At 48.5% G+C, this 27687-nt stretch overlaps 1 protein-coding gene across 1 annotated transcript; it reads right to left on the bottom strand.

Moving 5' to 3' along the window:
- Nucleotides 1–3214: 3214 nt before the first annotated feature.
- On the bottom strand, nucleotides 3215–26524 carry Tdrp (testis development related protein). Its single transcript, XM_050136606.1, has 4 exons — nucleotides 26486–26524; nucleotides 26052–26237; nucleotides 5764–5861; nucleotides 3215–4944 (listed from the first exon to the last, which is right to left on the bottom strand). The coding sequence occupies exons 2-4, from the start codon at nucleotides 26151–26153 to the stop codon at nucleotides 4599–4601; spliced, it is 546 nt and encodes a 181-aa protein (XP_049992563.1). The 5' UTR covers nucleotides 26154–26237; nucleotides 26486–26524; the 3' UTR covers nucleotides 3215–4598.
- Between the last annotated feature and the right edge of the window lie 1163 nt (nucleotides 26525–27687).

Genomic DNA, 27687 nt, shown 5'->3' with positions numbered 1-27687 from the left:
CCAGCTGGATTAATTTGAACCTAAGCAATTATGTCTTGCACCAGTGCCCACATGCCACCTCTTACTGTGAAGACGCTGGTCTTGGTGGCTTGGCACAATGCCATGTGCAGATGCACCTCTCCACTGGACCCAGCAGCAGCTGGAGGAAGGTGACGTCAGATATGGTAGCCAGTGGAGTCTCTGCAGCGTGAAGGCCGAGCGATTCGCTTTCCAGGGTCTCCTTCCCTGGATGTGGCGAGATTTTTCCAACTTCCAGATTAATTTTTACTTATACCCACCACAGGAACCAGTGTATCTAAGAAGAAATAAAACAGTCTCTCTGCACTGGGTCAGTCCAGAGGGTGCGGTCAGGACGTGGCCTGGTGCAGGGTACTGCCTGGCCTGGAGGGAGTCCTGCATATAGGGTGCAGCGCTCAGCAGGGCAAATGGGAACTGCTGGAGAGGTTAGAACACTGTGCAGCTTCCACGCACAGCTGTGGTGAGAACACACAGAGCGAGTTAGGCATAGGCCCTGAAGAGGCAGCCAGCCCAGATGGACTCAGCTTTGTGCAAAGCCTGCTGGGGTATGGACTGATCTTTGTAGGTGACGAGCAGGCTGTGGGCCGTGTCTCTAGAAGCACTGGGAACCCATAACCTCTTCATTCAGTCACTTATTAAGTGACAAATGTCACATTTAAATAAAACCCCCAAGTTATGAACACATTGCACTTAATATTTTCTGTGCTCTTTTCTAGAGCACTGTTAGTGTACTCCAGAAAACAACAGAGCAGGAAAAAGTCATCCCATGATCCACATCTTCATGTATCACTTGCCATGTGTCCAGTGTTGTTTTAACATGTTGTGGGTCTAAGTGGGGGGCTCTCAGTTCCAACTGTGATGTGTCCACATCAGAGCATAATGTACATAAGAAGGCAGAAGCAAAACGTTGGATTTCCTATCAAACCTCACCAGACACCGGTGTGCTAGTTGCAATGGGATCAAGCTGCAGTAAGATCACTAAAGTCACTTCTCACTAGCATTTTCCCTATGTTCTCAGGACTCTGTGTAGCAGAGAAGTATAGGCCGGTGACACCTAGTAGAATGCTCCACTTGAATGAGGCCTTTGCCTGGCTCTGAGTGAGCCTCCCCAGTGGTTACTGTATCTTAGGACTAATGCCAGGGAGAGGAAGGGGCTCATCTTCTCCTGGGCGCTCCCAGAAATCCAGACACAGGAGCCAGCAGCTTCATCACTGAAATAAGGAGGCCACTTGCTGGTCCACCATCCCGGAGCTACTTACCTCAGATGAATGAATGAAGCACACTTCTGACCAGCGCTTACAGTCGTCTCCATTCTGTGGTTATAATCCTATATATATAAAACCCTGGAATGGACTCGAGTTGAGCCTGAAATAGCCTGGGTAGGAATGAGTTCAAGTCGGTGGGCTGGCGGGTCAGGGCTCACACCTTGCTGGAAAAGGCCAGGCACACGAGGCGTGTGCATCACTTCACACCGCATGGAAAAAGCCGTCTTTCCTGTCAGCATTGTCTCCTGATGATTCTGGCAATTGAATCTCTGTTGATGAATGGCCGAAGACAGTCAGAGAGCTAGGAGTAAAGTCACCAAAGCCAGCTGGGAGTCTCCTGGGGCCACCGAGGCAACCCTTGAGTGCAAGCCGGGCCACAGGTAAGCAGTGAATGGCAGAGGTGCTGGGCTGGGAGAAAGGGGGTGAAACCCAATACCCCACTTCTCCAAAGCATCTATAGCCAAGAAGGGACAGGGCTTTCTGGAGTTTCCATGGGGTTCAGTTCCTATGGACATTAATTTTTTTTTTTCAAAACAGGATTTTTTCTGTCTCTGGCTATCCTGGAACTCACTGTGTAGACCAGACTGGCCTTAAACTCAGAGATCCGCCTGTCTCTGCTCCTGAGTGCTGGGATTAAAGTCATGCGCCACCACCACCTGGCTGTCATTAATCTTAATAAAGGTCACTGTTTAGGAAAAAAAAATTTCAAGGGACGGCCTCTTGTTTGTTAGTGTTTTTTGAGACAGGGTTTCTGTGTGTAACAGTTCTGACTGTCCTGGAACTCATTGTGTAGACTAGGCTGGCCTTGAACTCACAGAGGTCTGCCTGCCTCTGCCTCCCAAGTACTGGAATTAATGGTGTGTACCACCACTGCCTGGCCAATGGTCATGTTTTAAAAAGAGTGGGTAAGTAAAAAGCAGCAAACTGTCTCTGGTATGCTCATGTTTCTTGGATGAAGACCAAGTTGCTTAAGGGAGTACTTAACTCATTAACTAAGGGCAGCAGAACAGACGCAGCCCAGGGTACCCTGTGCCCATCACTCCCCAGGTAACAGCCTAATATCGTTAGCTCAGATAAGACCCATGTGTGTAATTTCGGCACAGCACAGCTGTGAGTGTCCTTACGAACTGGTGGACTGCCACATCTTAGAAGGAAGATTACAAGGTCAGGGAAGCAACTGTCAGCTCTCACAGATCAAGGAGACAGACGCAGCTTTTCATTTTTTCTTTAATCCTTAGCTTTAAGGAAGACTCTATCCCTCCCGGAGAGCCAAACACATCCCCGTTAAAAAGACCAGAACAAATACTAGGTGGAGACTGTGCCTTCCCTGGACCGGCCCCAGAACCACAGCTGCATCGCACACTCCATCCGAATAGAGCAAATTTACTTGAAGAGATTTTCTCCTGAAAGCATACCAATAAATATTTGCACTAAAAATCTCAAACACAAGATGTTTTAATTCGATACAACAGAAGAAACGTTTACTTTAGTTAATCTTTCTATATTAAAAAAAACACCAAGTCTGGTGTACAGTGCACCTCACCTTCCGAGAGGCGACAGTGTAAAGGTCATGAGCCAACACGCGCCCTTGCATCCAGGCACACGGGCAGAGCTACAGGCACTTAGCCCTCGACACAGGCCCAGCGAAGGCAGAGGCTGTGTGTCCGAGAACTCGATCCCTACGTTCTCAAGGCTTTGGATTCCTGGGCCACAGGCAGGCAGCCAGACAACCCAGGGGCTGCTGCTGTGGGCGTCAGCATGATCTGCTTTTCTGTCCTCGCCTGCCGTTACCCCTTTTGGAGACAAGAGAGTCAGAGCCCATGCCCACAACTGTTTACCTGAGAATACTTCAAGATGTTCTAGCTCATATGCTACAGTAGAAATTATACAATGTGCATTGCGAATCAAAATCTCCATAAGTTCACAATCTCTAAGTGTTAACAATTTTTTATTTGAAACCATGTAAAGCCCTCTCAAAACTCATTAGGTAAACTTATTCTATTTTTCGAAACTGCACAGCTCAGGTGATGTGTGGACAGGAGGATGGAGACAGGTGGCTGGCTAGCGAGGCGGCGTACAGACATGTGGACGGACATATCTAGCAGACTTGTTCCATTAAAGACATAGATGCTCCCACACCACGTATGCACCGGGCCACTCCACTGTGCCACAGGAAACACTGAGTGGGACATCCAGGTACATGGAGCAGCACACTGCTCACACGGACAAACTCAAGGGCAGTGTGATGGGAGGGTGTTCATTTTTAACCCAAAAAGGAGAAATACACCGCCTCCATCAGAGCACTGTTAACTGAACAACAAAAGCAACGTGCACCAGCTGTTGCTAAATGCCCCCTATGGAGGTTCCAACCCTGTCAATCCACAGGCCCACAAGCAGGGACAGTCAGCAGTGTGAGACAGGCAGAGCAGGTTGGGGGGGGGGGGGAACACTTCTTACAGGTTTAACGTCAATCATAAAAGTATCTCACTTTGAAAAACTAAACCTCTGAGAGTAATAGAAAAGAGGCACTTCAGTAAGTTATACATAGTCTTAACCCTACAGCGAGCAGGTTGGTGTTTTCGGGGCACAGCTAAGATTATTGGGTGACCGGAATTCACTCATAGGATTTCTCTCATCTTTAAGTTTGAAAATCAACATGTTTTGAAAAAAAAAAAAATAAAGATCCCGTATTTAAAAGTTCAAAAGCAAAAATAAAATTCCGTAAGAGAACCCGTTGCCACCCAAGCTCACACTGGAGGTTCCTCCGCCTCCGCAGCAGTCGGGCCACTCAGAACGCCCTGACATTCTACTTCAAGCCACCTCAGTTGCTTCCAGCAGCCAGATTCTGTTTCGCTTCTGTCTTAATAAGGGAGAAATGAACCTGTTGTTAAGCTGAACGGCCGTCGCCTCTGGGAGATGCTCTTGTGTTCTGACAAGGGGAGGAGGTACCACTGAGGCCACGTTCACACTCATGTCATCACGCGCATGTCACATGCAGAGACAAGATGACCGAGGCTGGCGGGAAACTTAGAGGAGGCTGCGAGTCATTGTTCTGTCTCACGGGACAGTGCCGGCGAAGCACAAGTTCCTTCAACAGACACGCACCCAGGGGGCGGTGTTTCTGCAGTCAGGCTACCGGATGTCCCCAGGAAGCCGTGGCGCATGTGGGTCACTGAGCACAGAACACAAGCGACTCAGTGGATCCCTTTCTTTGACTATGAGAGGGCTCAACAAATGAATGGCGCACTAGTAGAAGGCCACCAAGGCTTGGCGAACCCTAGAAGCAACATGATGTCACAGTGAAAGTCCGTCAGCTCATTCCACCTCCTCACAGGTGTCTGTGAGGTGGCCCTTGCTCTGTCGCCTGATGCTGACCAGCTTCCCTGCTGAGCGGAGGCTCCAGCGGGAGCTGCTGGCCGAGTTGGCCAGACTGGTGTACTTGGTAGAGCCCTTGGTATCATCCTCCCAGCCGGACCAGGGTGGGCAGCTGCTGCTCCCGTCCTCGATGTCGGCTGCCACGTCCTCAGCAGTAAGTTTCGGGGGCTCCCAACCTTCGATCTGGTCTGGTTTTTTAGGCTGGGTGTTCTGCTTCAGAACCAAAGTGTCCCAAAATCCTGATTTCTTCTCTGCCTTCAACTCCTCTTTTAGTCGTAGATTACTTCTGTAGGTGAGAAGTTCAGGTTTGGTCACATGGTGAGCTCATCAAAATGCTACTTTGATAAAGTCCTTTCCTAAAATCCTTAAAGTACTCAGAAAGGCAATAGAAACCTGGGCCTAAGCTTGATATAAACATTAAAAATCATGGGAAACTTAAGCCAGTATAAGCTCATAGAAGCCACACTTTGACTTCCATGAGGCATGAAAAGGACCGATTCCCAGACAGGCGACAAGGAACCAGCTCTCGGAGGCTGGAGGAGAGAGCACACAGGCAAACCAGGCATGAAAAACCAAGGACCAGTCTAGGTTATAAATAAAGAAGAACTCTGCTCACTAAGTGGGTTTTCAGCAGGGTTGCTCCTAGAGGAAGCTACTCCCAGTAGTGACTTAAAGAAAAGGAAGTGCTCAAGACTTGTGTGGTGAAAAGAGAATGGCAGGTACGGAGAATACATCAGTGTCCTGACCGACTGTATGTCAGCATCACTCGGGACACAGGGGTCCGAGACCTAACGTCACATCAGCGAACGACCAAGAGGACCTTTTGGGAAACCGTGGCTCCAGCGCTGCTGTGTCTGCCTCAGTGAGGAAGAGCTGACACCCACGGCCGTAGGTGGTCCTCTGCCCAGAAACACAGCTGCAGGTTTCCAAGACGGCCATCTTACTATAAACAGGAAGTAGTCCTGTTGTATTTTCACCTCCAAATGCACTTCTAACATTGTGAAGAATTTATAGCATATTAATATGACAATATCCCCTCTCGCTACCCAGCGCTCTCTGCTTTGCTGGTAAGGTTACCCACTCAAGATGGCTGCTTGCAACTCACCCTTTGGACTTGGGAGATTTGGACGTCTGGATCAGATGCTGTTCATCATCTTTATTAAACAGAGAAGTTACTTCCTTCCAGCCTCTGAGACTTGCTCCCTGAATAGGGGAAAGATGAAGAGACACATCACACCTGATGCCATGAATCCACAGATCTCAGTTTCCGACCCCACAAGTCAGTCTACGGCTCACTGATGGCGATACAGCTCGGAAGATCTGGCACCAGGCGGCTTCATCACCATGGTAATAGCACAGAGTGGACGTCTCACACCTAAACAGTTAACCTCTGACACACTTAGGCCACACGACACACACAGCCTAGATTAGGACCCTAAGGCCGTGGATAACACACTAAGAAACAAGGCCTGAGCACAGTAAAGAGATAACGGGCAACACGTGTCAGGTGCCAAACACAACTGGACCTGCATTCTGGGCTTTGCCACAGTGCACTGGGCCATGTGGGGTGCTCACACCATCACCACCAACATGGAAGGAATGTGTTCTGCTGGTGACCATGGCTGAGACATTACTGGCAAAGGGCATTTCCAGCCCCGTTACAATCTCATTGGCATGTTGACAGAAATGCCCGAGGCTAAGTACACCCCCTGACCCTTCCACAGCTATACACACTATATCCTACCTGCGCATCCGTGTTCCAGGAAACCACATCCTGGAATGTGCTAGCCAATAATTATGTTTTGCTTGTGGAAGGTTGTGTTAAAGAAGCGTAGTTATGGCCTGAGGAAGATTACAACACAGGAAGGAATCGGGGAGCCTGGCACTGAAGGGGACCAGGGCTATTTACAGGGGGTCACCAGCCCCAGCCTCCACAAAGACAAGCTTTGGAAAAGAAATGATATGTTTTATTGATTCTGGAAATATCCTGTTATATCATTTCATTTGTGAAACCAGGATCTTACAATGAAAATCACTGTAGATTTATTTCTTAAGTAACTTACTGGGCAGAAAGGAATAGGCAGAGGCCCGCGTTCCCTGGAAGTCTAACTGTTGCCCCCACATCATCAGCCCTGCTGGTTTGAGAAAAGGGAACTGTCAAAGGGCTTGGTAGACTTTAAAATTTGAAATGTTAAGAAGGAAATACAGAAAAGGGAGTCATGAAAATGGAGCTGAGAGGCTGTGGAGACCTCTGGTACGAGACAATGTAATAGAAATGTTCAGTGAGCCCTTCAAGGCATACAGGTGCGAAACCATCAAAACATATTCGGGAACCCCGACTCCGCTCTCGGCTCCTTGTCAGTCTAGACCTTAGGAACCCCCTCTTGGCAGGGGTCTGTCTCCAACTGTCAGGACCTCCGCCAAACCCATAGTGTTAGGATCCTAAGTGATGCCAAAGGAATCACTACAGCAAAAAACGAGAGAACCCAGGAACGGGATGCCAGTTTACCATTCCAAGTGCCTACGTAGATACCCAGCGAGCAGTGAAAGTTACACAAGTGCTGAGGAGGCTGGTGTTGTGTCCTGTGCTCCTCAGCTCCGGGTGAGGGCGCTACATTATTCTCCATGAATCAGGAATGGAATCCAGACCTCATTCACTGTGCCTAGCACTAACTGACCCCAGAGTACCTCTCTGGAATCAAGTCAGAGAGCTGCAAAACAAACACTGTGACTCCCCGTGAGGACACCCTACTGAAGCAGCAGCTACGACACACAGGGAGCCTGAAGCAAGTTTTGGGGGGTATTATGTTCACCAAGCCTCCCCTGTGGACCCCACGAAGCACAAACCTCCATCAAACCAGGCCAGCTGACTCACTGGCTTGGCCCTCCCCAGCTGGGGCTGCACATTCCACTGCTCCCTGACCATGGTTGCCAGGGAGCTGCTCTGCATCGGAAGACAAGCCAGCAAGAGAGGGACCTCAGGAGCTTTGCTTAGCACCCAATGCGTGCTTCCACTGGTGTTATTAGGACGGAGCCTGCAGCCAATGGGATTTAAACGAGTAGCCTCGATGAGGGACAGTGAACAAATGCAGGGAAACTATACCCATAGAGGGAAACTTCCTAGAGACAGAGTGAATGGAAAAGGCACTCTTCAGGAAGGCTGAGTCATGTTCCTCCCTCAGAGTCTGGAGAGCGAACCACGGTCAGAGGACTGGAGGGGTAATAGGAGGTTGCAGCTGTAATGAATACAGATAGGTTAAGGAGGCCAGTGGCCAGCTGTGGGGCAGCTAGAGCCTGCGGTGTTTCCTGTCCAACTGCCTGTTCAACAGCTAAAGTTTTCTGACAGCGGGCCTTCCCAGAGCCCTCTGGTGTGACTTCCAAGTATGCACCATGCCAAGGGCGGCAGAATTTACAGGCAAAGCAGAATGGCTTAGGCTGTACTGGGCTGGTTTCAAGGCCAGAAGTCTCCTTCCACTTCCTCTGGCCTGTTAGCATTCTTATTTATCAACTCCACAAACATTAGAAACCCCCAGTCATAGTTTTCTCAACTCTCAATCAAAATGCCCGAAGTCTTAGGGATTTGGACTTTGACATTCTCTAAGTCTCTTTTCAGTGAGGGGCGCCCTTGCCGCGCCACTGAACACTGTCCAAGATTGCTAGCTGGCACACTCAACGTGGTGTCAGCTCTGCCCGGGCAGAAGGGGTTATCCACGTTTATTAAGGTCATACATTTTCCTGGATTTGGACCAAAAGGGACTCCAGGACTCACTGCTGATGTTTTTCCCGTGGGTTAGTTCTGTTTTTTGGAGACCCTACAGCAGCCGGCCACATCTGCACCACTAGCAAGGATCAGATACTAGTCAGTGAGAACACTCTGGGGAAGAGTTGACCCTGAGGCTCAAGCCCCATCAATGCCCTAGACACCTGGGGACACCGGGCAAGAAAGAGTCTCCCAGGAGTCAGGAGCGGAGGGCATCCTACAAGGAGCAGACAGAAGCTTGCAGCCGGGTCATACCTACTCTGCCCTGTGAGAAGATCGGTATATACATTAACTCACTATGATCAAACATACCAGACAAGAACTCATACAAAGTTACCAAGGCACCAATGTTCTCTGGTCCCTGTGCAGGGCGCATCCCTCAAGGAACAAAGTCTGGATCCCGCCCCCAGTCCGAAGGCTAAGTCCTTTAAACGGCACAGCGGCAGTGAACCCTCCATCGCAGCTTCGGGAATGGAGCATTAGCCCACACACTTTCCACTCTGAGTTAAGAGCACATGGCTCTAACCACACATCAGTTCCCAGCATTCTTGCAGAGCAGGGCGACACTTCTGACTCCCTGGTCCTGAGTTTCTCCAGAGGGTGGAGGGATATATGGGAGAACAGCTCTTTCTTTTTTCTGAGTTCCCCCACTACTGTGGTGCAGAAGTTTCTGGATCCCTCAAAGGCCATGCTCTCTAAAACAGCACACTCCAACCTCCATCTCACACAGACTACTTCTGTCTATAGCACCGTTCTCACCTGTCACCTGCTGTGGGGAGCAGGGTAGCCCTCATCCCCAAGGGCTCCAGGCAACCCCATCCCTTGGATCTTGTGTTCTGTGGATCTATGAATCCTCTCTCAGCTTATGTGACTATCAATGGCCCAGTACCCACAGCCCTGCCGCAGCAACTGTGTGTTCTGTGAGCCAACTCAGCAACCAAGGCACCTCTCAGCCCTGTGATTCTCCTCCTCCACAGCCCACACACAGGCCGGAAGGGTTTCTGAGGTGATGGATCTTGACCCTTTCCACTGCTGGGGGCAGAGATGACGTTGCAACGTCCTTGATCAGGCTAGTGGAACCTGTCTGCACTGCCTCAGTGATCCTGGGAGAACACGCCAAGCCCAGACACCTCCCCAGTGTGAGGAGCCTTCCCTGGGTTTCAAGCAGGGAAAACCTCACAGGAACATCCCACAGATGTGGTAGAGCAGGCGGCCTTGGGTATCAGAAGATGTTCAGGGTCTTAAGACATGGACATGAGGTGGAGCGTACCTTGGTGGGATAAATGGATACCCTCCACTGTGTGGGCCACTAAGAAATTCTCTTCTGAGATCTGTCCTTTGGCTACTCTTTAGGGAAGACATGACAAACCTAAGAAGCAGCCTCCAAATTAGAAAATCAGTGACAATCAAAACCAATGGCAGTGACAGCCAGCAAGGCAAGAAGAAAGGAAGGCCCCAGAAACAAGGGAGGGAGTCCCGTCAGGGTAAGGGAAGGCTGGTTTCTTCTAGCTAGTCTTCAGTCCGACTAGTCGGCCTCACGTGGGAAAGGAGGGACACTCAGCTCACTGGGACTCTCGCTGGAGAGGGGAAGCCGAGGGCCTTGTCAAGGATGCAGAAGCACCGGGGAGAGTCCTGCACGTCCAAGGATGCATCATGAACACTGGACACAGGGAGATAACCAAGAAAGTTTCAAAACCGACCCCAAGGGAAGTGATGAGTTCCAGGGCTATGCAGAAGCACAAAGCCAGCCAGGACTCAGAATTAGTCAGTCAGTCTCTCTCTCTCTCTCTCTCTCTCTGTCTCCCTCTCTCCCTGTCTCTCTCTCTCTCTCTCTCTCTCTCTCTCTCTCTCTCTCTCTCTCACACACACACAACTAAACTTGTTTTCCAAGCCCCGCTATTTATATCTAGAGCCACCACTACATCACCAACAATCTGAGTATCCCCAGGTTACTCCAAGCTCAAAACAGTTGTATTTCTTTGTTTTCCTGCAGATACAAAACTCCAGTTTTAGGGGGGTCACTATTTAAGTGAAGCATATCTGAAGGCTTCATCCGGCACAGGGGGATCTAAGTTGCGCCCCCTTCCTGAGACCTGAGGGTGGCTAGCAGTCCGTGCCACCGAGCACCACAGGCCCATGTGGTGCCTGTCCACAGAGTACCCGGCATCAACCCCCACTGCAGACAAGACAGCGCTGCAATGCTGGATAAAAGCAGCTGTGTAGATATTCTTTCTGAACATGGGAACAAGTCCAAGCGGGACACAGACACGATGCTCTAGTCATCCCGTGAGTACCACACACCTCCCTCTCGCCTAGCAACGCTATCGACAAAAGTAACTTCATGTGTGTGCGCTTTGAATCTGGGCCTTTCACGTGAGGCAAGCACTCAGCTGATGAGTTATGGCCCTAGACATTTTTTCTTTTTTATGATAGATTCCCACCAAGTTGGTCAGGCTGACCTAAAACTTGCAATTCTCCTGCCTCATCCTCTGAGCAACTCACTCGACAGGTATGCACCATGTTCCTAACTTAAGTACGTTTTTAAGGTATTTAAGTTCAGAGGTCGGCTGGGGGAAGTCCTTGTTAAGCCTCATGGTCCCTCCCAGTTGTTACTATGAAACATGGACAGCCACGACATCAGACACAAACTGCTCCCAGAAATCTCCTCTCATCTGAAGTTCTGATTTCCACAGGTTCCCTGGGGTCTATGCAAATTACATGGAGAAATCCAGAAATACAGTCATTGTTTTAAATTATGCTTGGCAGAGTAGCGCAGCCTCAAGCTGCTGCAATCCATCTCACCGGGACAGGATCACCAATTTCTCCGGCACGCCCATGCTGTATGCATTACCCACCAGTCCCGGGACAGGATCACCAATTTCTCCGGCACGCCCATGCTGTGTGCATTGCCCACGGTTAGGTTCTCGGTTATCAGGAGGACACAGCATGGTATTATACAAGAAATCCGTTCTGCTTCACTAACCCCAAAGGACGTCAGTGGTCGTGCTGCCAACTTATCACATGAATTGATACTGATCTCTTGCTGTGCCCAATGTGGAAGTTTGTTGTTGGACTTTCTCTGGGATCATCAGTCTCCAAATAATGACACAAGGCTTATTATTAATTACGAAAGCTTGACCTTAGTTTAGGTTTGTTCCCAACTAGCTCTTAGGACTTAAATTAACCTGTCAATTAATCTATATTCTGCCAAGTGGCTTGACTGTACGTCTCACTTCCTCAGCGTCTCGCTGGCATCTCCCGCCCTCCTAGATTCATCCCAAGTTACTCTCTCTGCCTGGAAGTCTGGCCTAACCTCTCCTGCCAGCTACTGGCCATTTAGCTTTTTATTAAACCAACCACAGTGACACATCCTCATACAGTGGAAACAAACACCTTGCAACATTAGGTTAAACCCTGTCACAGGCACCTACTGGCGGTCTTGGGAGCTCCCCCAGGGACTGGCGTAGGAAGGGATCACTGCTCATACACTTCCAGAGGATGCGCTGGTCCCACAGTCACGCATTTGTTACTACAAACCCTTAGCATAGATGTCCATGAGGGAGGCGCAGACACCCACGGAGCTAAAGCTCCAGAACTTTTCTATACAAGGCCTCTGTCTGATATCACGTCTTCAGGGAGCAGATACAAACGCACCTTGCAGCTTGTTCTAGGGCACTAAGACCGGTTGTCCAGGGATGTGGAACAACAGCCTCCAAGAACAACAGCCATCATCTTCATCGAAGCAGCCCTGACTACTTGCAAGAGACCCTCAGAATTGAGCCTGTTAAGGGTTGACACTTTCTCGTAGGAGTCATTGGACGGACTCCCACGTGAGATTCTGGTCTCTCCCTCCTGCATCTCCTCGTCAGCTGTATGTGATTTTGCCCTAATTGTTCCCAGCCTCACGGTCTCAGAAAGCTCTGAATTTATAGTGTGGGAAGTTAAGTGAGGAGGGCTCCATCTGGGCAGCCAGCCATGCTGAGTCATCATTCATGCTGGGATGGGACTTCTCTGGAGTCACCCATGACTTTAAGGGAGCTCAATAAACATACTGGTTCCCCAAGACGGACTCTGATGGAATTGTGCCTTGGCTTGTGGGTGGTGCACTACCAGAAGTAGGTAGATGTTTGTTTACATGTCCTTAGAGGAAGGGTCCCCACGCCAGGGGGTGATCTTGAGGGAGTAGAAGCAAAGCCTTCCTCAGACTGTCCTGGGTGTCAGGAGCTGCCAGCACCCTTGTCCTTCTCCATGGTCAATGTGGACAAGACTGTCACTGTGGGAGCGATGTTTAAACCACAGGCAGGCTGGGCCACCTACACAGTCAGGCTGTTTGGTCATGATGCAAGAGAGATGGCCAAGTTCTGGATGTGGAACTCAGATGGTCTTAGGCTCAAAGACTCGAGTTAGTGAGAAACAGGTATTCTGGGGAAATTTAGGATTCTAGGTCAACAGTGAAATGAAACCCAAGGCCTTTTTATCAGAACCGGAGTATCAGGCTACCGGAGACTTTTCACGAGACTTTTCACCTTGGCCAGCTCGGAACATCTGAGAAGAAAGGGCCGCAGAGTCGGATGGTCCCACGACTGATCTCGCGGAGCTAGGGTCAGAACAAGAGGTAGTGCTGGACCCCAGGCGGAGAAGGCTGTTTCCAGGATCCTGTCTACTGAGAGACACAAGCACACACTCGTGTCTGGTGTTGTGGACTCACAGCCAATGTGAGCAGCTCAAGAGGAGAAAGAGCTGTGGCTTCGGATATGAGGCTTGCATTAGGATGCTCAACAGAGCAAGCACATGAGAGTGTTGTCTCCTGCTCTCAGATTTATGGTTGTGTGTGTGTGTAAGACAGGCAGATACACACTACGAGAGAGAAAAAGAGAGCAAGAGAGAATTCTGCAGCCAGCCAATATCTCTGGGAGGTGAACAAGATGGCTAACCGCAGAGAACTGGGGGCCTGGAAACAGAAATGAGGGACGTGATACCCTTGCCTGACTAGAGATCACCTCTCAGGCCATTGTGTGGAAACAAAGTAATTACAGCACTTCTTAGCAGAGGCCTCATTGGGCCAACAACAAAAAGATGTGGGAGCACTGGCTCTTTAAGGGCAGACCCTGCAACAGGCTGTCCTAGTGAGGGCTTCTATGGCCTGACAAAGCAGCATGACCAAAGGGCATGCTGGAGATGACGGGTTGACTTGGCTTACACTACAGCATTGCTGTTCGTTGCTGAAAGAAGTCAGGGCAGGATCCTACAGACAGGAGCTGACGCGGAGGCCATGGAGGGTGCAGTTTACTGAGTTGCTCAGCCTGCTTTCTTATAGACCCCAGGACCAGCAGTCCAGGGATGGTACCACCCACCATGGGCTGGGCCCTCCCCCACTGAGCACGAGATGAGAAGATGCTGGATCTCACTGAGCATGTCCTCAGCTGAAGATCCTTCCTCTACTGACTCTAGCTTGTGTCAGGTTGACACGCAAAACCACCAGTGCACGGGCACCTGCTGAAATACATCCATGTCTAAACTTTAGCTGCGGGCACGGGGCATTCACTCACGGTGACCTACTACTGTCAGCCTGGGGCAGGAGGGGCGGGAGGAGCAGGAGGGGCAGGAGGGGCGGGAGGGGCAGGAGGGGCGGGAGGGGCACCTGCAGGGATGGGCAGCTGCAGCAGGATGGAGCAGCAGTAGTTCCTTCTCCTCTGAGCACAGAGGGACACAGGTAACCGCGAGATGCAGTTAGAGATCACCACTCAGATTAACAGATCAGGAAAGGACCAAATACACAGATGTCTGATAATAACCCACGAAGGCTGGGACAGATCTCAGGGACTTCTTGCTCCATTAGAAGCAGTGAGATGACTTATGGTTGAAGGTGGACATGGGTAGCCCCCAAGTCATAGCAAGCATCTTCAGACTCCATACTGTAGAGTACTGGTGACACCCCAAGGGTGCGAGGGAGGGTACCTGTATGCAGAGAGCTATGCTGGTCAGGTGAGCACCCTCCGGACCAAGCAGACAGAACTGGTCTATGGAACAGCATTCTACACCACAGGTAGCATGGGAATTAGAGAAAGACAACAAACAATGGCAGCCGTGTTTGTGACCCACAGAGTACAACTAGTTAAGGAAGCAGGAATGCGGTGGTGGTGGCAGCACACACCTTTGTTTAATCCCAGCTCTCGGAGGCAGAGGCAGGCAGATCTATGTGAGGTCGAGGTTAGCCTGGTCTACAGAGCTGTCGTAGAACTGCAGGACAGCCAGGCCTACACAGAGGAACCCTGTCTAGGGGGACGGTGCGGGGGTGGGGGGTAGACAAGTGCCATTACCCACAGAAAGCATTTACTCAAGGCTCTAGAGCAGAGAAAGCAGTCCACGAGAGATATTGCTTTCTACTGAGTTATTCAAGGTGAACAGAGGCGCTGGGGTTTGCCTGAACCCCTGTCCTGCAGCTAAGAGACTAAACAAAAACAGGATGCGGACAGATAATCAGCAAGCACTTCATGGAGGCTTAGACTGGGGACAACAAAACGGCTCTTTCCAAATCCCAGGCTTCTGTGTTGCTTATAGAAATCCCATTCTGAGAGCAAACACCCTCAGATCAATAACCCAGGTTGTTCCAGGGCATCTCCAAGGTGGCCTGGAGCAGAAGCAGCCCCACAGGCTGTCACAGAAACCCACCATCACCCCAGAATCAGAGGGATGACCTGAGGCTCAGGTAGTACCTCCAGTTCCTAAGGCACAGGCCTTGTCCTAGCAGACAGCTCCCGGATGTGGAGGCCCTTCACCAGCAAACAGTCCTCTGTTGGGGTGGGGGGAAACTCTGGTCTTCCTCCTGCCCATCCCCCAACCTCCCAGTAGGAACACTATCACAGGTCCTTTCTGTTCCCCCAGGAGGCAGGCGGAAAAAGAAGATTCAAACTAGCTGCTACACCCCCCCCCCCCCCCCCCCCCCCCCCCCCCCGCCCAGACAGGGTTTCTCTCTGAAGCTTTGGAGCCTGTCCTGGAACTCGCCCTGTAGACCAGGCTGGCCTCAAACTCACAGAGATCTGCCTGTCTGTCTCTGCCTCCCCAGTGCTGGGATTAAAGGTGTGTGCCACCACCATCTGGCTTACTTTTTCAAGAAACCAGTGTTCTAAATTTCTCTTTCTTTTGTGAAAGGAAACGGAAATTGTTCAGTAGCACAGTGACCAAGTAAGATGGAAGAGGAATGCACATGAGTGCCAAGGACAGACAGACGGATTTAGGCAGATCCATCATCCCTCTGCTTTTCCCAGTCATTTCTCTCATTACTCAGAACATGGAAATAACTAGGAGGAAGCTAAGCCTACAGCTCTCACCCATCCTTACCGCTGCCAAGGCTTCAGGAGTTTGCATGCCCTCTTGAGCGAAGGTGCAAGCCCAAAGCCCAGCCCCGGAAGCACTTGCTCTCCTGAGGCTGGTCTCTAGACCAGTCTGTCTAGCAAGTCAGACGACCACCCCAGACCTAGAAGGCCTCCTAGGGCTGTGCCCCAGGCAAGAAACAAACCTTTCATTGCATTTGATCTTTAAACTGTGGACTGTCTGCTTTTTGCGACATTAACTGCCTGGGAGTAGTGTGTGGTGAGTGTAAAATGGCAGAGATCTGAAGGTTATGAGGCTTCACAATCAGAGGAAGACCTGCCAGCCTTGGAAGTTGGAGTCAGGCATCTGGAGGAAGAGGATAAACAGTAGTGGATTTAGGAATGAGCAACACCGAGTCCGAAAGGGAAACCCTCAGAAGTCCATCACAGCCCCCCATTGCCTAGGGCCAAGGCAAGATCAGCACTGCCCTCTGGGGAGCTTCTAGTGATCATAAATATTCTCTGAACAAAGCATTACGTAAATAGGTCTGGCTGATTTCACTAGGAGATAAAAGGAGAGAGGAAAAGGATCCAGATTTCCTGGGCTTAAAACAATAAATTGAAACTGCTGGAGGGTGTGGGGTCGGGTGAACTGGAAAGGGTACTGCAGGTAATGCGGAAGCAGAAAGAACATCAAAACAAAACAAAACAAAACAGGAGCACGGAAACCCAACTGGAGCAGATCTGGGGACCAAACAGGCCTGGCGAAGGAGAGATTATCAGGCAACAATATCAACTATGGGAAGGCAGGAAAGAATGAAGGACCCCAAACTTCCACCAATAGCGCAAATGTCACCAGACCCTTTGGTAAGGACCAGCCCATACCTTCAGCACTGAAGATGACCAGAGCTCCCTACAGAGTGGACCCACCTCCTGCCACTCTGGTAGGAGAGCTACAGTGAGCTGCACAGGGCAGAGTTGACCTGCGGACGGGCTCACCCAGCCTCCTTTGCAGCTCTTCATCCATGGTCCTGTATTCCTAGCCTTTTCCCACCTTTGCCTGAAGTCGCATGGAGAGTATTACTTAGTTTCAGTTTTCTAAGTTAACTCCCTTTCTTCACTTGCCATGTCTGTGTGATCTATCCCTGACAGGGACGAGAGTCTGCTAACTTTGCCTTGGCAGGATCCTTCCTTTCCTCCTGCAGTAACGCCACTCATAGGCTTGGTCGGGACAGCAGTGCCTGAGCCAGCCGCACTGAGCTTCCTGCTCTAGGCAAAGCCAAGCTCCATCCTGCTCTAGGGCACCCAGGCAGGGACTGGAAAGGAACAGAACTTAGAGCTGCAAACAGAAGGAGGAAGGCGCTTACAGGACTCGACACCCACAGCAAATGGCAGAGACCAAACACTGGCTGTGCTTCTTCTCCAGGCTTCCTTGCGCAAGATTAAGCCAGTTCAGAACACAAAAAAACTCTCACCAAAAAATAAAATAAAATAAAAAATCTAAGTTCTTTTCTCAGTGGCTAATGTGAGAGATGAAACTAGGAATGAATTGCACTAAAACTTTTACTATTTGCAATGACAATATTATAAAGAGCTAGAACATGAACCAAACTGTAATGTAAGTCAAAGAATTCAGTTGAATAAAAGTGCAAGGTAAATCATATCTAAAACACGGACCAAAGGTAGCCTCTGTTTACAAACCACAGCAATAACCTATTATTACAAGAGAACTCAGAAAGGGAAGGTGTGCACATTTATGCGACAACAGAAGAATCGGGATGATCACACATCTTCAGACAATCCTCCACGCCCTCTAAAACCACTGAACACGGGCACAGCAACCATGGCAACCCCCATCTCCAGTTCTTAAGACTCTTGTAGAGCCAATGGTGACTAAGCATGCCAGCCCTGGGTCAGAGCTGGGCCCCTAGACATCTCACAGGAAACACACAGCTGCAAACACTGAGGGACACAGAAGACCTCAAACCAGAAGCTTAGGCTTCTACCTTAAGATCTGGACAAAGAAGAGCAAATGAAACCAAAAGCGGGCAGGATGGAGGAGACAGAGATTAGCACAGATGTGAAAGGCTAGAGAACGATGCAGGAGAGAGCAGCAAAGCCAACGCTTTTCTAAACTGAAATAAAAAAAATGTGTGTGAACGCTGGTGGCTTGCACCTGTGGTCCCAGCTACTTGGGAGGCGAAGGCAGGAGGATCATTTGCGCTTATAAACTCAAGATCAGCATGGCTAAATGGATAATCTGAATCAAAAATGTATCGACAAAATGGACACATTAAATTAAACTAAGGAAACGTAGATTCACATTGCTCAGATGAAGAATGAGAAAGGAAACGTCCCTCCAGAACACATTAAGTAACTGAGCACTAACAGATAACAAGACAAAATGGGGAAGATCCTGCACACAGAGGACCAACCATGACTCAAGAAGAAATCGAAAATCTGAACAGATAGATCTAAAACAAACAAAGAGAGCGAACTAGCAAATACTAAACAAAAACAAACAAACAAAAAACAAACAACTGCCCCCAAAGAAAACACTAGGCCAGCCTTGTTCAACATTGGTTGACCAACTATGTAAAGAATTAACAGTAATTCTTCAAAAAGTCTAAAAATAAAAAAGGAACATTTTCTAATTCATTCTGTGAAGATAGTATTACGTTGATACCCAAAGCAAAGAGATCACAGGAAAAGACAAATATAGACCATATGTCATAAATATAGACACAAAAAACCCTAAAAATTATGCTAGTGAAGTGCCAAGTGAGGCGGCACACACCTTTAATCCCAGCACTCGGCAGGTGGACCTCTATGAATCTGAGGCCACCTGGTCTATTTAGAGAGTTCAGTGCCAGCTAGGACTACACAGTAAGTCCGTCTCAAAAACAAAACCAAACAAGAACCTAAAAATTATTAAAAGCATCATGCATTTGGTCAAGTGGCTATTCCAGAATGTAAAGTTGGGCAAACATCTGGAACCCAATTATATACCATAGCAAGAAAATAAGAAACAGAATTCACACGGCCAGATACAGAAAAACCATGACAAAACCTACCATCTTTTCATGATTAAATACTCAGCTCTAAGCTTGTAATGAACATTTAAGAAACGCCACAGCTGGCTTCACACTCAGTGGTGAAATACTGAAGGCCTTCCCTAGGATCAGGAACAAGAAAGAAGGCTGGCTCCTGCCGTTCCTGTTCAGCAGTAGGCTAGAGGGCCCCACAGTCAACAAAAAGAAACTAGGCAACTAGATTGCAAAAGAAGTAAAACTGTCCTCAAGTGTAGAAGCATTATCTTTTTACAACTAATAAAAGAGGTAAGGACATCAGATATTCAATCAAGATATAAAAATATATTGCTCTTATACACCAGCAATGAACAATGTAAAAATCAAATTAAAGCTATTTCTGATTGCATTAAAATAATATAACTAGAAATAAAGATGGCAAGATTACATAGTTAGTCTAGGAAAATAACAAAATATTTTCAAGTTTTGTGAGATCTAAACAAATGGAAAAAACTCATCTCATATTTTATGAATCAGAAGACTGAAAACACTGCTTAAACAGCAACGTTCCAGAAGCTGATCTACAGATGATACAATCCCTATGGGGTATCAGCTCCTCTCTCTGCAAACAGTGACCCGCTGCTTCCAAATGCACATGGCATAACAAAGCATTCCAGACAGCAAAATCAGCCTAGGAAAACAAGAACACATAAGAGCTAAGGTTGTCATCTCAAGACGTGCTACAGCAGAAGTGGTAATCAAGACTGAGGTCCTGGCACATGTGCCCTGAAGGTCCAGAAGAGGTGGCACGCACGTGGCCAACTGACTTTCCAGAACAGTACCATGACAAGTCATTAAAAAAGGAAACATCTTTTCCACAAATGTGACAAGTAGCCACCATACCAAAGAACTCAGTTAGACCCTTACTTCATACCATGGGCAAAGAAGGACAAAGAATCTGACGAGCAATGAGGGTGACCATGGTGCCGCATTTGGAAAGCGATTCTCAGGAGAGATATTTAAACCAGAAACAACAACAACAACAACAACTTAAAATGTGCTTCAAATGATACAAAGAGAATCGAGAGACAGCCTACTGTGAGAAGTGGCTGCAGAAAGATACAGGCAGAGCAGGCGACTTTCATCCACAATGTACAAGAGCTGTATAGTTCAACAATAAGAATATGAGTCACTCCATCTTTTCAATGAGTCAAGACCAAATAGAGAGTCTCAAGAGTCATTAAGGAAACATAAAAAAAACCCACAAGGCTTTCAGAATCCTCACACACTGCTGGTGGGGAGGAAACTGGCCCAACCTTTGAAAGAGGATGGTAGTTCCTCAATGACTGGACAGGGAATCAGTGTAGGGCCTGTGCTGGCTCGTCTTATGTCAACTTGACACACAAACTAGAGTTGTTTGAAAGGGGGAACCTCAAATGAGAAAAATGTTTCCATAGGATCCCAGAGTAGGGCATTTTCTTAATTAGTGATTGATGGTGGGCGGGCCTAGCCCATGTGTTGGGAGCTGTGAACTCCCCAGGTCCTGAATTTCTGGTAAACAACTTGTAATGCTTGCAGCTGCTCTGAACACGAGACCCTCAGGAGTTCCTGATGGCAGGGGAGTGGTTTCTGGTGGGTTTGGCTGGGGCGTGGCTATCAGTTAAGGATCTCTATGTAAGTGGCTCTGGTACACAATAAGGGGGGCATTCTTGTTTCAAGGATGACCCGTGTCTCGTCTGTGTGTCTTTGTGTGTTTCAATCTCCAGCCCCTTGCCCGGTTCATGAACTGTAGAGCGCAGATGGGCGTGGTGCGCTACACTCATGGTGGGTGGTGCCATCCCTGGGCTGCTGGTCCTGGGTTCCATAAGAAAGCAGGCTGAGCCAGCCATAGGAAACAAGCAGTTAAGCAGCACCCTCCATGGCCTCTGCATCAGCTCCTGCCTCCAGGTCCCTGCGCTGTTTGAGTTCCTGTCCTGACTTCCTTCGAAGATGAACAGTGGTGATATGTGAATGTAAGCCAAACAAACCCTTTCCTCACCAAGCTGCTTTTTGGTCACCATGTTTCACTGCAGCAGCAGAGACACCAACTAAGACGGGGCCCTTTTCATGCATAGGAACATGGCTCCAGAACTGAGAAGAGGTCACCGAAAAATTTTGTCCACAAGATCATTCCAACACTCTGTGTTCCAGACAGGAGGAAACAACGCAAACGCCCGCCCGTCGGAGGATAAAGGATGAAGGAAGCCCAGTGGAGTACTGAGCTGCAGAGCAGATGGAGGGCTGATTGCAATCCACCACAGTACAAGAGGCCAGCCACAAACCCCACAGGATCGCATGATTCCACGTACATGAAATTCCCTAGCAACTAAACTGTGAGGGGAGAGATGGAGAGGCAGGACCAAGGGTGACAGCTACGGAGAACAGCGCTCCTGCAGGTTCTCAGACTGACTGCACCTGTGAACATGTTAAGAACCACGGCACTGCCATATTTCATGGGAAAGCAGAATGTTATATAAATGTTATCTCAGCTGTGCTTCTAAAAGAAAGTGCAGGCCAGCAATGGAAATGCCGAGGGGTCCAGACTCCCAAAAGCTCTTGCTCCAGAAGTCACACAAAGTCTAGAAAGGAGACTACCAAACAGAGTCTTGGTGTGGCAGTGTGAGCCAGTCATCCCAGCACCGAGGAAGTGAGGTTGGATGCAGAAAGAGGGAGTACCAGTCTGCCCTGCAGGACACGCGGTTTTAGGCCACCCTGGCCACCTCCACGTTTCCTTGTTTTTACTGCCACAAAACTGCGAAGAAAGCGATTTTAAAGTCCGACTCAGTAAGCTCAAGAATCCCGAGAAGAGACCTAATAGATATCGGCACATTTATTTAACAATATTAAGTTAAATGAGAAAAGCAGGTTATAGAACAAGGATAATTATGCTTTGCTAACTTTTTACATGAAGACTCAACATAAATAGGAAGAATCTATTACACTTTGATCTTGGATTTGGGACTTCTAGAACCCCAGGAAATAAGTGCTTGCTGTGTAAGCTGTCAGCTTATCTTTTGGTTGAGGCCACCCAGATGGGGCAAGACAATCAATCATATAACACAAAAACAGAAACAGCCGAAGAATGAAGAAGCACTTGGCACTGATAGTGATCTTCACCTGGTACCCATAGGTTAATCTTACATTGGCAAGAACTTGCATTTGCTTCTGTTTATGAAATGGAATGAAGGGTTAGCTACAGAGGCACGGGGGCAGGACAGAGCGAGGACTGCATCCTATCCAAGGGCTACACTCTTTACATTTTAATCCATCAGAAAGGACCCCAGCATGTGTCAAGCCAAGCACAATGTTACAGTTTGCAATCCTCCATCCATCCCAGATCCACACCAATAAGCGTCCTTCGGCAGAGTCTGTGGAGCACCCAGAAAGGAAGGTGCATGCGATCCGGACAAAGATGGTCACGCCGGTTCTTCCCATCATCAGATCTAATTTTAAAATATCCGATTGGTTGACGGATTTATTTCAATGCATGTGAGCACACCTGAGCCTTCAAAGAATTAACCTGAAATGTGTCATAGTTTCCCCAAAGCTTGTTTGTAAGGACATTAATTTATAGGTGGGAGGAGCCTGTCGAAATGGTGCTGATGCTGGACTCATCCCCTTGTCTGTATTACCACAAAACTGGACGGAAAGGAGTTTTAAAAACTGACTCAGAAACCTCACAGTCTTTGAGGAGAGACCTGATATAATAAACAGATACTGGCACATTTGTTTAACGACATTTGGTACCACAGAGTCTTGAGCGGATTTCAGCTGGTGGTGCTAGAACAGGAAGTGTTTCGTGAGTCTGCGTATCCTGAGTGAGAGCAATTCAAGACACACATAAGTGTCTACAGCTGAGAAGTAAATGCATGTTCCTGATTTGCATACATGTTTAATGGATATACAAAAAAACTTAATAATGCATCTGTTGAGACAGAAAAAAGAAGTTATGGCCTGACAACATTCAGAAATCTTGTACTATATGCATCATCAACTTTAATTTTTAAAGTAAACACTAGATTTATTAAAATATATCTCCCCATATGGAACGGCTGCAATACACAATCCTCCTCATAAGCCTCACTGAATTTTATATTGTATTTCTTACATATTTATATTGTGATATATTTTAATGTAAACAGATGTTTCTTTTCTTTTTAATCTTATATTTTTATTTCAATTATAATTTTTATTTTTTAACATTTCACACATGTAAGACAATGAAATACAGTATCACCCATTTCCCCTCTAACTCACTCATAACCCCCAACACAGTCCCCTCCCAACTTTATGTCCATATTTTTGACAACCCACTGAAGTCCAATTAGTGCTACCCATGAGATGTTTATTTTCAACAACAACAAAAAGCTGATAATCTAAAGAAGTTCAGAGGATTTGTTCTGACATGTAAAAACAAACTGTAGTAGTGAATCTAAGTGTCCCACACTTCACACTTACTCAGAACACGGCAGTATACTACACCGAGTGTCCACACTTCACACTTACTCACAACTTTTTCTTCAGAGCAAACATGCACACAGTCAGAAGCTGACCATAGTTGTATGCCCTGCTTTTCGAGGAACGCAGGGCTGTAAACCAAGCACTTTCTAGACTCAGAACGCTGCTTTCCATGGGCATGCTCCAACACTGAACTCTCTCTAAAGGGGAGGGAGGAGTCAAAGGACTAAAGTGGAACATCAGAAAATGTATTTTAAACACGAGAGAAAATGAACGTCAATCTTATCCATTATTAATTTATATTTCTCTCCACTTTAAACATTTTGTAGGTAGCAGTTTTATGATGGATTTGTCACAGGTTTTAAGATTTCATTCTAAGAGAAGTTAGCTTTGATCTAGATCGATGCTCCTGAGTTCCCAATCTATCTCAGAAGGGCAGTTGCCCCCATCTGGCTGTATAACCTAGGTTGGTCTTGATTTTGTGATCCTCCTGCCTCCGTCCCTGGAGTGCCAAGATTATAGGTCAGCACCACCCAGCCTAGCTACTGATTTTTCTACAGCAACATCTTTTCAGCACATTCTAGCATAGGCATCCTTAAAATGCAACAAACAAAGCCACAGGTCACAACTGGACGATGACAGGCACTAACTTAGATGGATGCTGGACATAGCAAAGGCTTGCACCATGAAAAAGATAATTGATAAGCTGGACATATCAGTGGTGTGATAGCCATGAAAGAAATAACTGGTAAGCTGGATTGCATTGAAATTAAAAACTTCTACCTTGAAAGAGACACTGGAGAGCATGAGGAGGAGGAGGAGGAAATGTTTGAAGACACACAGCTGATAAGGGATCCTTATCCAAAAAAGTCTTCAGACAACAATAACCAGATGTAAAAATGGGACGAAGGCCTTAAGGGACACACAGATGGCAAGTAAGCATGAGAAGAGATGCCCCACATCTTGGTGGGGGTTAAGATTAAAAATCACAATGGGATACCATTATACATCGACTAGAATGTCCAACATCCAGGAGCACTGACATACCGAGAGCAGGCAAAGACGGCGACGGTCAACGGTGGCTCCTTACCCACTGATCGTGGGAACCTGGGGTGGGGGAGATGGCGTAGTGGGTGAAAGCACCTGCTGGGCAAGTCTGATGACCAGAGGTCAATTTCAGACACAGAGCTGTGCATCTGTACTTCCCGCACTCCTATAGGAGATAGGGGGCGGAGGCAGGAGAATGGTTCTGAACCCTTCTGGCCAGCTAGACTGGAGTAAGCGGCTGAGGTGGTAAAAACACGAAGAGAGGCCCTGCTCAAGAAGGGGGAAGCAAGAACCGACTCTTTAAACCTGTCCTTTGTCCTCCACATGCATGCTTGCCCGTACTCACACATGTATCATACATGTACACAGAACAGAACAAAATGTACTCTGGCCAGACAGCCCATCAGTCCCATTCTTGTTAACTTAAACGGGCCAAAATGGTTTCTACAGAAAGCCCACCCTGCTCATTCACAGAGGCCTTGGTACCAACTGTCCAAGCTTGAAAGCAACGGCGACGTCCTGCAGGTAAATGGGGGAACTGGTCTGCAGAGACAACGAGATATTATTCAGACCCCAAAATAAATGTAATATTGAACCATGAAAAGACACACGAAGCAATCTTAAACATGTATTACTGGCTAGAAGATAAGCAAATATCTAAAGACTACCAACAGATGTTCATTATTGCATTTAAGAGTTGCTGTTCAGCTATAAAAATTTGGAGGCTAAGAAAAAGTAGGTAAGCACCAGGAACTCCAAAAGGTAACTTCTCAAGTGTAGATCCAGACAGAAACCATAATTAAATGCCTACAGTAATCAACTCGAATGTCTGTGAGTTGGCAATGTTACTAAATTCCCAAGAAATGTTTTAAATGAAACTTCATTCCTAACAACTGTTATTTCGCTCCAACTGGGGAAGAAGCAATTTCGGGACTATTTCCAAGTTCTCAAAAAGAAAGATTTATATCATCCACAGTTTTCACAAGGTATTTCACAAAACGTAACAAAATAGCTCTGTGCTTTAAGATTGGCTTATTTTGTGACCTCAATTTCATAGAACATGAAAGGGGATGAAAACCGCACTGAAAAAGTGGGTGGGGAAGGTTCATACAGACCCACCTGGGATCACCTTAATTAAAAAATTCTAGACATTCCAGGCATATCTCTCCACTTGTCGGGCCAAAGCCTTTTCTGTATAAAGGACTCTGATCTCTTCTTCCGGGGGAGGGGGCGGCGTGTGTGTGTGTGGGGGGGAGTCAAAGGCTTTAAAAAAAAAAGGAATATGTGTTGTGCAAATAAATATTTAGCACACTTTGCGTTTGCTACTGTCACCAAAAGCTTTTTCTTGCGAGCGAACCGCCGTCCCGGGGAACCATGATTCAGGGCTTCTGTTTCTCCCACCCCGGAATAGAAACACCTGGCCTGGAAGCGGTCACCCCGCGTCCCTGGAGTCCCAGGAGGGAACCCTAGAGCCCTTGGCAGCTGAGCGAAGGGTAGTGCCGCCGGCCAGTACGGAAAGTACCCCGGTTGCGCGCCCCGCGGTAATCCACACATGCTGGCTCTGGGGCCCGCGACCTGCAACGATCGGGCCACTAATCCGAGGAGCCCTGCGGGACCAGTCACCTCATAGCCCCGAGAAGCGTAGGGTCCCTTCTAACTCCTCACTCGGCGCGCGTCCCCCATGCACCTGCACCTCGCCCCCGATGCACCCCGCGGCCCGCACCTGCGCCCCTAGGCGTGCCCTCACCGGCGCCGGGGCAGCTGCTGAAGCCGGTTGTGCCCCGCGCAGCCCGTCCTCCTCTTCAGGGGGCTCGTCCAGAAGCACCCGGCCCCGGCTCAGCTTCCACATCTCGTGTGTTCGGCCGCTCCACTCAGCGTCGCTCCCGGACTGGGGGAGGACGCTCGACCCGCGGCTCTGGGACAGTGCGGAGGACTGGGCGGGGAGGGGCGGTCAGTTGCGGGTGGCCGTCCCCTCCCCGCCCCCAGGCCCGCCCCCAGACCCTCCTCCAGCCCTTCAGCCGGCTCGCTGAGTCCCTCAAGTCCCTTGCCCCCTGGCCCTCCTCCACCCTGACACTCAGCCAGTGTCCCCCCTCAGTCTCTGACTTCCCCTCCCTCCCCAGGACCGCCCCAACCTCCTTAAGTAGGTCCCCCCAGGGTAACCCAGCCAGCCGGGTCCTTTACCCAGGGACCACGAACCCCGGGCCCACCAAAAGCACTTGACATTTCCCACCAGTGACCCCTAGACCCCCGGCTCACACAGCCCGATGGGCGGGGTTCATCTCGGATCACCAAGGCAACGCTGAGGTGGGGCTGCACAATACGCATGCTCACCCGGTTTGTGCTACGGGGGCCGAGGGCGGGGCTTTGCGGATCGCAGGCTGAGGGACTGGGTCCTAAGCTGATTCTAAAAGGTCTATGAAATATTAATGGCTATGGGCCACCGGAGGAGGGGAGGCACCTGGGATGGCTACAGCGAAAGAGAACTGTTTCTGGATAGGCGACCATCACTTTCCGTTGCCATGAGGTCTGTCCTGGGCCTACTCGGATGCAGTGATGGACAGATGTCAACCAGAGTCCAGGGAAGGGTCCAGGGCCCCAGAAGAGAAGAGGCTGGTGAGTTGGCAGTGTCAGTTGGACTTGGTCAACTTGACTTCCCCAGGTCCTCTTGCACAGAACGTTGTCTTTCAGGGTGCCACTCAGACTGCTGCAGCCTGAGTTCTGATCCCCAGCAGCAAAAAAAAAAACCAAAACAAAACAAAACAAAAATCTGAGCGAAGTGGCACAGCGGGGTGAGGAAGACAGGAAATACCCAGAGCTTCATGTCCAGCCAGAGTAGTCAATCAGTCTGTTCTGGGTCAAGAGATCTTTAAAGTGGAAGCAGGGTGGTGGTGGTGGTGAATTCTAGGCCAGCCTGGTCTACAGAGTGAGTTCCAGGACATCCAGGGCTACACAGAGAAACCAAACCCTGTCTTAATCCCCCGCCCCAAACACACACCAAAAAAAGCAGAAAGCCTTAAAGACACCAGTTTGATCTCGGGCCTCACAAACACTTGCACTCATACCTACACTCAGTCGTACACTAAGCACACATAAAAATAAATAAAATTGTCCACAATTGTTATGTTCTTGTGAAAAAAAAAAAAACCCCAAGTACTGTAAGTAAACTAAGAAATTCCTTCTTCATGTTCTTCAGGTACTCAAGAACATTAAAAGTAGACAGAGTCAAGAAGAACCTTTTCGAGTCAGCTCGGGACTGGCTTGTCTAGGATAACTTGGGGCTGGCAGCAACAAAGAACAAGTAGATACAGGGTATTTCCAGTAAATACAGCAAGCAAGGAAAAAAAAACAACGCAGGTGGTCTAAACAGTCATGTACAGATGCCA

The sequence above is a fragment of the Alexandromys fortis genome, unplaced genomic scaffold (assembly GCF_014885135.2).
Source record: "Alexandromys fortis isolate MF-2015 unplaced genomic scaffold, M_Fortis_MF-2015_v1.1 scaffold_3, whole genome shotgun sequence".
NCBI lineage: Eukaryota > Metazoa > Chordata > Mammalia > Rodentia > Cricetidae > Alexandromys > Alexandromys fortis.
The sequence above is the reverse complement of the archived record's forward strand: the minus strand, read 5'-3'. Positions and strand labels throughout refer to the sequence as shown.

Bases quoted from the DNA above. Each gene is read 5' to 3' on its own strand.
- Tdrp (XM_050136606.1), bottom strand. From the start codon at position 26,153: ATGTGGAAGCTGAGCCGGGGCCGGGTGCTTCTGGACGAGCCCCCTGAA. The intron at 5,862-26,051 runs GTGAGGGCACGC...TCCCCTATTCAG, and splicing joins CAGCAGCTGCCCCGGCGCCG to GGAGCAAGTCTCAGAGGCTG. The intron at 4,945-5,763 runs GTGAGTTGCAAG...TCTCACCTACAG, and splicing joins AAATCTCCCAAGTCCAAAGG to AAGTAATCTACGACTAAAAG.